The following is a 10,760-nucleotide window of genomic DNA, read 5'->3' as shown; positions in this document are numbered from 1 at the left end:
CCAAAAACATGTAGGTGTGTTGCAGCAGCAGTGTGTGCTTGGTAAACTAACATAGACATCTCACTGTGTCACGCCAAACAAGTCTGAGGTGGGAGATCAATGTTACATGACATCACATCCCCTCTATCTGATAAAGAATGCGAGGTGAAACATGGGCAGGCAGCGGTAGACTCTTGCTTTTGATTGCAAAGGTCTGTCAAAGCTAGATCTCCTGAATTCCAATGGTCCATCTCGCTCTCTCCCTCCCTCTCTCTCTCCCTCCCTCCCTCTCTCCCTCTCTCTCAGCATCCAGCAGCTGCGCCTCTCATGCCTTTCCCGACGCTGAGCGAAGCCTCCCATACAGATGAGCGCTGGAAGCCACGCACCTCTTGACGTAGCCACAGACCGGTTGCGGTGCCACTCGGTCTCCGTAGCACGTATTTGCGCAACGTGACCGATGCTCAACTGGCTCCACGGCAGTCACATCCGGCTCCCACAGTCTCGTGAATTCACTCGAAAAAAGTGCTATCATAACGCCGAAGAAAAAAGCTAGAATCTCCGAGGTGCTGTGGAGGAAAAAAAAACCTCCACCGCTTCTCTCCTCAGACCGGACTGGACCTTCCCCATGTCGCCGCCGCCGGTAGACATAAGTCGGGGTGCAGTCGTGATGTGACTGCGTGAACGCACTCCACTTTGGTATCTGCAACAGTAGCTTTGACGACCGCCCAGAAGGTAAAAACAGTGCCAGCGCCAGTGTTTTGGTGAAGCAGAGGTGATGGCTTCGTTTGACAGCATGCAGTCCACGCAGCAGCAGCTTCCGTGACCACAGCTGGATTTGTAGGGAGCTATGTCCGCGGGCACCGAGGCTCCGTCCGCCTGTGATAGTCGACAGCATCAGTGTGCCCCCTCGGTTTGGCGCTTCGAGAGTCTTCGCTAAAGTCCACGCGCACGCTACCTGGAGTCGAGGAGAGGTTGCTGTTTGTTGAAAGGCCGGGCTCTCTGCAGCCCACAACCCCGCATCCTCCGCGGCGTTTCTCCGCGTTCTTCATGGCGGTGAACATCAAAGCAACAGCTACCTGAGCCTGATCTCCAACCGCGGCCATACATACCTTTAGAGCTAATACTGAGACTTAATTAATCGACGCGTGGATCGCAGCGGTGCTGTGTCTATGTGCCTCAGTCACACCGCCCCGGAAAGGACTTCTTGCCATTGAGAGCTGGATATGCAGAGATTAACGTGAGAGGATGGATCTAATTATCTGTGTTTTGGGGCTGCTGGCGCTGGCCGTGGAGGGCATCCGTTGCCAAGGAGTGTATGGTGAGTGTATGCAAAACTCAAACGTGATCATGACCTTGTAAAAACTAGTGGTCGCTCATAAATCGCCACTCATTCCCTTTGGACTCATAAAGGTCCTGTGATAAATAAAATTCAACTCGTGTAGGCTGACAAACCAGGTCTGAATGTCATGTTTGAGTGAGAGCCTCCAAATGTTCCCACCAACCCTGAGTTTATACAGCAAATCGCATGGGCAGCCAATCATACACAACCCCCTTTTCTCATCCAATCCATCACTCATGATAGTGCTAGATTTTTGTCGGCTATATTCATATATTATAACATGGGGACGTCTCAGGCTGCTACATACATGTCATTTTGAAATGACCATTCAAAAAGGTCTAAATGTATAAAGGCATAAATGTGTTTTTAAATGTCACCAAGAGGACAGTAATCTGTTGAGCAGCGGCGTTTAGTATGCACAGTCATGAATTATTTTCATGTGTGGTGGTTCTATCCGCCTACCTCTCCCTTATGTCTGTCAGTCTGTATCTCTCTGTCTCTCCCTCCCATGCACACACGCATACGCACACACATTTCTGTCTCCTACCCTGTCTGCTTGTGCAACCAGTGGCACAGATGATGTCTCATATTAATCATCATCCTTGCAGCAGCAGCAGTATGAGGAAGTAATGATTCATGTGCACTTATATCGGGACATGGAGGAAACCTTGAGGTGCACATCTCCGACCTGTCTGTGTTGACAGCGGCCCTCAGCAAAGCAGAGGTTGTGCAGGGAAAATGCGAGGTCAAGTTGAGAGGTGCGATTACATTTGAGAGGCTGTTGCCAAGCACCATAAAATATCTTTGTCGCTATCTTGTGTGAGCAGAGATGATGTAGCAATGAAAGGTTACTGTGAGCATAACGGCAACAGTCGTGGTGCTGCACCCGACCAATGATGCGTCAGGATTTTATCTATTATTTTGCTCTGGAGCAGGAGTCTTACTGTTATACACTTGAAGGGGTCTTCAGGGCCAGGAAGGGGGGGGCACTGCTCTTATTGACATCTCATAGGAAGGCCACTTCAACGATGAAGTGCCACAAGTAACACAACATTTGGGAGAATTTTCTTTTACATTTCCATCATCTTATCGGCAGTTTTTTAAACAACATTGGCCCCAAATGGCCTGCTCTTCTAGACCCCTGTGCTCAATGGAAGATACATGATTTAATCACATCACATGCCAGGGCAGCGATTGCATAACCGCTCTCTCATGTATGTGCAATGATAGCCGTATTTCTCCTCCTAACACCTGTTGCAGATGTATCTCACAATGCCTAAACATGCGATTTTTACTCAAGTTTTCAAACTCTCTAAGCCCTCATTAGGCAGTGTTAGATTCCTACGTGGGTGTGTTGTTGTTTAGAGTTAGTGAATTCACTAGCCTGAGGGCATAACCTCTTATCCAACATTGATGTCTCAAGACGGCATTGCCTTGACTTGATTCGATATTCGCATCTACTAAAACAGTCTCTCGGAGATACACATATATTCAGGGGAGAGGAGCATGACGTTAACCATCAATACTGATCGCATGAATGTCAGATCAAAGCTGTGGATCCTTGGTGCAAGCCGGCTCTCCATGCTAAAGCGTGTGGGTGCAGATGAAGATGCAAGCTCATTAGAAGGAATCATATCCCATAATGCTCGTTGTGGTGTTGCCATAGAGGCATGTGTGGACTAGTGGGCTTATAGCAGCAGCAGCAGCAGCAGCCGAGACGGGGCAGTGTAGCAGATGGAATTGTTTGAAATTCAGCTGTCTGTGTTTGCATATACATTATGATGTTCAGCCTGAACATTCCCATGAGCACAGTCACCCCCATTTCCCTATCACTACAGTGTCTAACTTATTCTACAGTCAGTGTGTTAAGACTTACATTTGTCCTTATTTTCTTGGTGCTTTAACTGGCACTGCTAAAGGGAAATTGCTTAGATACATATACAAGCAGATGTATAAACATTTATATACTCAACCTTGAATATACAATCCCTTTAATTGGCAAAGAGCCATTGGGTAGGTCCTCTACATGCCACATGTTTAAAGCGTACTGCGTCTCCAGAGGGGTGCCCTGAGTAAAAATGCATTGGCAAGGTTCAAAAGTCAACATTTATTATTGATACACTGAAAACATTAACATGCAAGTTGGGTTTTCGTCCGTTGTCTTCACTGAAGGTTTTGACACATGAAGGAGGGGGAGGCGAGAGAAGGGGGTCAAGGAAATGGAGTATTCTGCACCGCATGCAATAGGCAGTATGTGGTTGAATAAAACGAGGGCTGTGAGAGGATAACATGTTATGGTGGCAGTAACTTTGAAGTGGTAGAGTTTCATACTTTTATAGAGGGCAAGGCCTGAATGTTTTACTTTGGTCTTACTTTGAAACGAGGTATGTTTGTTTTCTTTGTTATCTCACAGTCAAATCAATTTCAATAATAGTTGTTCACACTGTTTTTCTATCACCCGATTCCATCTCTTTTTTGTGGTGTGTTCAAAGCCTCAGCAATCACTTTCCTTCCCTGGATTGCAAAATGACCCAAAAGCAGATGAATAGGGCAGTTAGCGAAAAATAGACTTTTCTCAACGATTATTTTTATCCCCTAGAATCGGCAACCGCCATTGGTGCGGACCAAATGGTGGAATCATGATGTAGTAATGAAGAAATCACATACTAGTGCGTTAAGTGGTGCTGCCAGAGTCATTAAAGAGGATTGATGAAGGCTAGTCATCCCTCCATGACTCCAGGCCACAGAGGGAAAAAGAGAGACACCACTAAAGTACAACATCTGCTCCACTTTTTCTCCCCTCTTTTTTTCCAGTGTCTCTCTTCCCTCATCACCTTTACACACACACACACGCGCACTCACACCCTCCACCAGGAGATTGCTCTGTTACTCGACCTCTGCTCATCTCCGCCTTGCTCTCCAGAGCTCCAATCGTTCAGTTGCTGCTCTTCTGCCGTAGCAAATGAAAGCACATACAAACCTGGCAAATGATCTCAACTGGCAATTATCTGATAACCAATTACCAATGTTTGTTGACAACCCAACTGCCTTCAATAGTGGTATGAAACCGCATCAATGAAACATGACACTTGTATGGCATGGAAACGTTTCTCGCTTTATCTGGAGATGCACCGCCTTCAGTATGTTCTCTTTGCATCTAAGTCACTCGGCGACAACCTCCATGGGATGCACGGATGTTCCTGATCTCGTTTTATCTCGTGTTATGCTAAGAGAAAAAGTTCCTACAGCTCTCTCTCCCAACCCACTTCTCCATCTCTCTCTCTGACTCTCTCTTTCTTTCTCTCTCCCTCTCGTTTGCATTGAAGTCCAAGCAATTGCTGGGGTTTCTTTTCATGAGCCCCGGTTCAGTCGCTTTGGCTTCTAAGCTATGCAAATGCATTCTGCCAGTGAAACTAAAGCCGTCTTTGTTGGTTCTCAGAGGCCTCCTCCACAGAGTCCTTCATCATTCCCTTGGATCGGGACCCTCACATTTCCCACCATAATGAGACCGCGGATAACTCCATCTCTTCTCCACCCTCCCACTCTCAGCCCCCGCCTCCCTGCCGGTCTCTCTGCTCTGCCTGTCTCTCTCTCTCCGTTCCCGCGGGGAACAGCGGAGGGACGTTTACAGTATGCGCTTCAATCAGAGGCAAATGAGGATATACAGCTGGGTACCGCGCATAGGAAGTAATTTGTTGCAGTAGAAGAGTAGAAGGGGGCTTCAGATAGCACCAACTTAATCATACCCAATGTCAGTTCTCTTAGGACCGAGTCCACTGAGACCGCCGCTGAGTATACACCGCAGAGACAATGTTTCGACTTTTAAGTCTGCGCACTCCTGCTGTTCTCAGTATTCATCGGATAATCGCTTACATTCTTACTTTAACACTTTAGTACAATGCGATTAAGATGAAACCAATGTTTTTACAGTGTGGTGAATTTGGGAAATCAGACGTAGAGTATGCTAAAAGTTCAAAAATAAGTTTAGTATAGCCCTTTTTCATTGTTATGGTCGGTTGGATGCTACACAATCAGATGCTGTTGGTACCTGTACATGTGGATAGATATGTAAATTGTAATCCCTGTAAATGTAGCTGTATGATGTCCTTTTGTTGTTCTGTTGTTTATGTTTTTATGTCTTCATGTGGAACCTACTGCTGCAGGTCTCCCTTGAAAAAGAGATCAATGATCTCAATGGGATTTCATCTGGATAAATAAAGGTTATGAATTGAATTGAATTGAATTGAATTGAATATGGTCAAATTGAGGCAGATTTGTAGTCCTTTGTTTGAATCCTCCTTTTCCCATAATACAGCCAAAAGCATAATTAAATGTAACACTTCCTGCCTGGCTAAAGCCCTATCTTTTAAACTTCATAGTAGTATTATAAACTGTGATCTTCCAGTCAAAATTGCGATAATTCTGAAGACATCACTGCGACACAAGCTGAGTCATACTTCTCATTTGTGTAAAATCACTGAAAGTGCCTTCTCAATTTTATCTCTGTGACTTCCTGTTTAGCTGTGAGGTGGTGTTGCCCATGTTAATGCGAGGTGTGTATCTGTGTCGGTGTGACTCTCCACTGGAAGGATGCCACTCCTTTAGCTACTTTGGAACATTTTGCTGTGTGTAGTGTGGTAGTAAAACAAAAAAGGATCAGAAACGTGTACCTTTAATTTGTATGGTTGTAGCAGGGATTTTATAACCATTGACAACTACTGCAATGTCCTCTTCAAAGAAAAGATTCCATTGCTGTTCACTTATGCAGAGTTCAAAGCAAAGATAGAGTCGTGCACACCTGTGAAGAACGGAATATATATATATTATTTATGATTTCTGTTCAAAACTATTAAAAAGGATAGTAATGTAGCTCTGGCTACTTTTCACATGTCATAAACAGCTGAAATACTTTCCTACTGTGAGGATTTGGATGAGTTCATGAACACAATTTACCTCTGGATCACTCTAGGCCAAATCCCCACCGCGGACCAAAGAAGCTTATTGTAACCTGGCTGGCTGCTTCAACTGTTAAGCTTACATCCCCAAACCCTGAGCTACGTGTGCTGCTCTGTACAGTGCTGGGTACAGAGAGCTGCTGCAAATGATCTTGTAGCCATTCATTCATTAAGTCCTGTCCCGGTGCACGACTACACCGGCCTCACGCCCCGCTTTATTTAGAATCTTCTTTAAATTAAGTCCAGTAACTGATATTTTTCCCTTTGTCTTCTGACATTCTGATGAAGTGGCCATTCATCATCTGGATCATTAAAAACAAGATTTGAATCCTAAATGTCAACCTTGGCCCTGCTAATATTGCTTAGAAGAGCAGCATGGCTTCTATCTGTAGTGATCTCATTTCATGTAATAGTGTTACATGGTCCAATGAACATAAATAAAAGCCAACATAAGTTGCTTCTAGAAGCCTCACTGGTCAATAGGTCTGGTGCAGTTGCAGTATGTCTCATTAGATTCTTATTGGCATTGCATTGTTTTTCCTTCCCATATCCCTTCCTTCCCTAATCATTTATACATATTGTAGCCTAATGGTTTTATTTCTTGAAGTTGATGGACTGGATACATTGTACTATCATAAAGTCTGCTGTTTGCTTGAAAGATGAAAAGTCAGTAACAAGGTCATTCTTTTGGCCACTGTTTTCAGTCCTGCCAGGGATCTTTGGAGCATGCCATCGAACTGTCACTCTTTCCTTTCCTGTCTTGTCTGCGCTTCACTGCATATTGTTGTAATTTACAATAATCAGCCATAAAGATATCTTTCAATGATCCAGAGACTGCACACATAAAATAAGTAGTTTACTTCCCATCGATGACATAATGGCATGTAGCGTATAATCAACAGGTGGTGAATCACATCCACTTAGAGTTCATTCTAAATCTGCAGTCTAGACCTACATGACTATATAAGGAAGAGTGGGCCTCATGGAGCAATAGTATCTTACATGTCCTTGTATTTTCCCCTAATCTTCTGTTGAGAAAAAAAAAAGGTCTACTCCAGATGCACCAAACATTCTTAACCATCCAAATCTGCCCTGGAGTGCTGAATGATGAATCCCTCTTGATCATAAATTAGAGGCGTGTATCTGATTGTTAATTATTAGCATAACCAACGCCCCCAGAGGGCAGGTGTAATGCCGTGTGCAGATACTCTGGCAGGTGCCCAAGAATTGGAGAGGTGACAAAAATAAGAGCAAAACTAAGAAAAACATTGATGAATCCCACAAATCAATGGCTACTAAAATAATAAGAACTAATCGTTAATACAAACAAAAACATTTGTTCTCATATTGCTTCAAGTATGAGGCCAATTGAATCATTTAAAATGTGTTGGAAATAGTTTTCTTAAAATAACATTAGCATCATGTTTTATAAATTGATCATACAATTTGTATGTATATTCTCAAAGCATCCGCCAAACCTTAGTACACACACAGGTGTTTTTACTTATGACCGCTAATTAGCCCCGGGACAACCTGTGTTTGATTGACATCTCCCTCACCCTTTCATTGACTCTGTTTTATCTGTTGCGGCAGGGAAACTTACCCTGGTATGATCATTATCAGTGCACAGAGTTGTGTGAAATGATGTAATTGCCATCATAGCTCCATCCAAATGCACCTGGTAAAAGTCTAATTAGCCAGGTAATTGAAAACACCTGTGTGAGTGTGCTGAGCCTTTCATTTGCAAACTAAGAAGCAACAGCTGTCTGGTAAATGCAGAGTAACAACTACAATATAACCAGGGGTGCACACAACTTTCTCAGTGAGGTCCTCAGATGAGTACCTGGAGTCAGTGTTTGGTACTCCAACTTCTGACCATTGTTAACGGGGGGGGGGGCGTCAGTGGAGTACACCGCTTCGCGATTGTCAACGGGGGGGTGGCGTCAGTAGAGTACAGAGCTTCGTGACCGCGGCGCGTGTGAACGTTGTGATCAGCTGTTTTAGCGCAGGGCTGCTGTACAGACCGACGTTAACAGCAGCCCTGTCTGTGCACACGGAGACCGACTCTGTCGTCCGGTGAACTAACCGCCTTCTGGAAAAGCTTCACATTTACGTCGGTACGCAAATGCGCTTTGTGACACAAGTGACGGTACGCATTTCAGATTGTTGCCGCGCATGCGTACCTGCGTACCAGTTATGTGCACCCCTGAATATAACCCTGTTAGGAAGCTTAAAGCAGCATACAGAAATACTCATATAAAAGTACGGGAAAATTGTACTTAATTAAAGTTATAAATTATATTTCTGTGGTTAACAAAAACACAAACGATAAAAAAAAACTTCAATGCAGCTCCCTTAAAAAAAAAAAAGTATTTATCAAAACGCCACCCCATGTCTGGTCAATGCAAATGTTGTAGCATACTCCAAGACTTACAGGGTGTTTCTCAATGTCGAGGACGCTTCCTTGATAGGACATGTCTTCCGAGTCACTTCCTTCAGAAGCGAGGCAAGAATCCTTCCTAGCCTCGGAAAACGAAGAATGGTGGAACAGGCTAACAGGTGTGCAGGTGTGCGTCATATGCGAGGCCCCGCCTTAAATGGAGCGTGATTTCCGCCAACGATTTGGAAATTGGTCCGTGCGCAAAGCATTGTGGGGATTTTAAGACCGCGGAGGATACACAATTTCTCGCTACGAAGGACGCCGGGCTCGGTAGAATTCCAAGGAGCCTGGACATTGGAACAGTCCTTCGGCGGGACTCGATGATGTAGCATCCTTGAAATAGTGGCTCTGGAGCATCCTTCCTTGACATTGAGAAACACCAGCAGTTTCTGAGGGAAAGACTTTGGTGAAACAATTAAACTTGTAATTAAAACAATAGAGTATAAATCCTACAGGCTTAAGCATGATCCCCTCATATGAGCTGGAGCCCTGCCTAGTGTTCCGGTTTTACATTTTCTGCTGAATTTCTAACATTTACTCACAGTTAAGTCATACAGAATCTCATGCTAAGCTGTGTAGCTGAAATTAGACTTACTGGATGTTCAGTGGTTTATCTTACTGCCTCATGACCCTCCATTTCTTTCAACAGACATCCATGCTTTCACCGTAATTATGCCATCATGCCTCCTACATGCAATACTGTTTGGGCCACTGTATTCTGTATGTGAATCACATGCAGCTGTACATGCTGCAGGCCGATAAGAGCATTCCAAAATCCCTTTAGCCAGTTTTATAATTTGTGCACAAAGGGGGGGAAAAAGTACATTTATGCTTTTAGAGAGGCAGCAAAAGACTAAGCCTTTTTTACCTGGTTTATAGCTAATTTAATTATATGCTAATTCATGTAAGACTTAACTGTTTGTTAAAATTCATATTGTAAATTGACTATTCATGACGTGTTAAATCATCAGATAAACTTGATCATTTATTAATACAAAGCTAGTCTTATATAAGCCAATAATACATGCATTAGATCTTGATGAGTCATGCATTAGTTTTGCATTAGAAAACATCAATTGTGTATCCCCATAAAGTCTTACAGATTTTCCTTAATGAACAGCAGGATTAGCTGCTAAGATAGATCCTTTTAAGTGTCTGTGGTGTGTTTCCATATCTGCAGTCATCATTTCCATGATTGGCAGAACTTCAAATCACAGAGAATTATACATGCTAGTGAGCTTCAAAGTGACGCAAATGATGAAAGGCGCTCATTGAATATGAATGTCTCCTCCTGTCTTCCCTCACGCATTTGAGTGAATTGAATTGTCTTTGTTAAGGCAAACTGGCAGGACCCGCATTTACACACACAAAGTACAAATCACTCGGCAATCCCAACAGATAGCTGACACAACAGGACGCGCCTTTTAGCAGCACACCAAAGGAAATAAAGCGAGAAAAATAGCAAACCGGGAGAGGATTGGTACGTTTGGCACCCACAAGAGGCTAATGCCAACCTTCAACTATGTCACTTCAGCCCACACAGGCATCCTAAGTGCTGCTCCTGTGAAGTGATGTCTGTTGTCATGGTGACAGTATGTGAGCCTGGCATTGCACGTCCTCTGACTTCCCTGTTTCCTCCCTCTCCCGCTCGCTCGCTCCTCCCCTCCCTCCCTCGCCACCTACCCACTCGCTCATTCTCTCCTTCCCCTCACATGCCAGGAAATCAATCGCTGAAACAAATGTGAAGTGATTGCAGAAACGAAAGCTCCTCGCAGCAGCCTTACAATTGCGCACGAGAGCAGATGAGATTGTAGCGAAGGAAGGGGGGGCATGCTTGTGGAAGGTTCGGAGGAGGCTGAATGTGTCTCTTCAAAAATCACCACCATTTCATTGCTATGAGGCGACTGCAGGAAGGGGCCTACTTATCTTTGTGGAGAATAATGCTTAAGCGTCTCTGACAAGCAGAAACAGTGGCGGAGTAAATGTGCTGACAATGACGCCCTCAGTTGTATCGAGCTCCAAAAGCATTGGCGAAAAGCAGGGGGGC

At 44.3% G+C, this 10,760-nt stretch overlaps 1 protein-coding gene across 1 annotated transcript in view; it reads left to right on the top strand.

Moving 5' to 3' along the window:
* Window positions 1-307: 307 nt before the first annotated feature.
* Window positions 308-10,760, top strand: part of mdga2a (MAM domain containing glycosylphosphatidylinositol anchor 2a) — a 176,072-nt gene continuing 165,619 nt past the window's right edge. The window contains exon 1 of the mRNA XM_034150816.1: window positions 308-1,297. Within this exon, the coding sequence (XP_034006707.1) occupies window positions 1,225-1,297 (73 nt within the window). The 5' untranslated portion in view covers window positions 308-1,224. The remainder of the gene's footprint in view (window positions 1,298-10,760) is intronic.

This window comes from Trematomus bernacchii, unplaced genomic scaffold (genome assembly GCF_902827165.1).
Source record: "Trematomus bernacchii unplaced genomic scaffold, fTreBer1.1, whole genome shotgun sequence".
Taxonomy (NCBI): domain Eukaryota; kingdom Metazoa; phylum Chordata; class Actinopteri; order Perciformes; family Nototheniidae; genus Trematomus; species Trematomus bernacchii.
The sequence above is the reverse complement of the archived record's forward strand: the minus strand, read 5'-3'. Positions and strand labels throughout refer to the sequence as shown.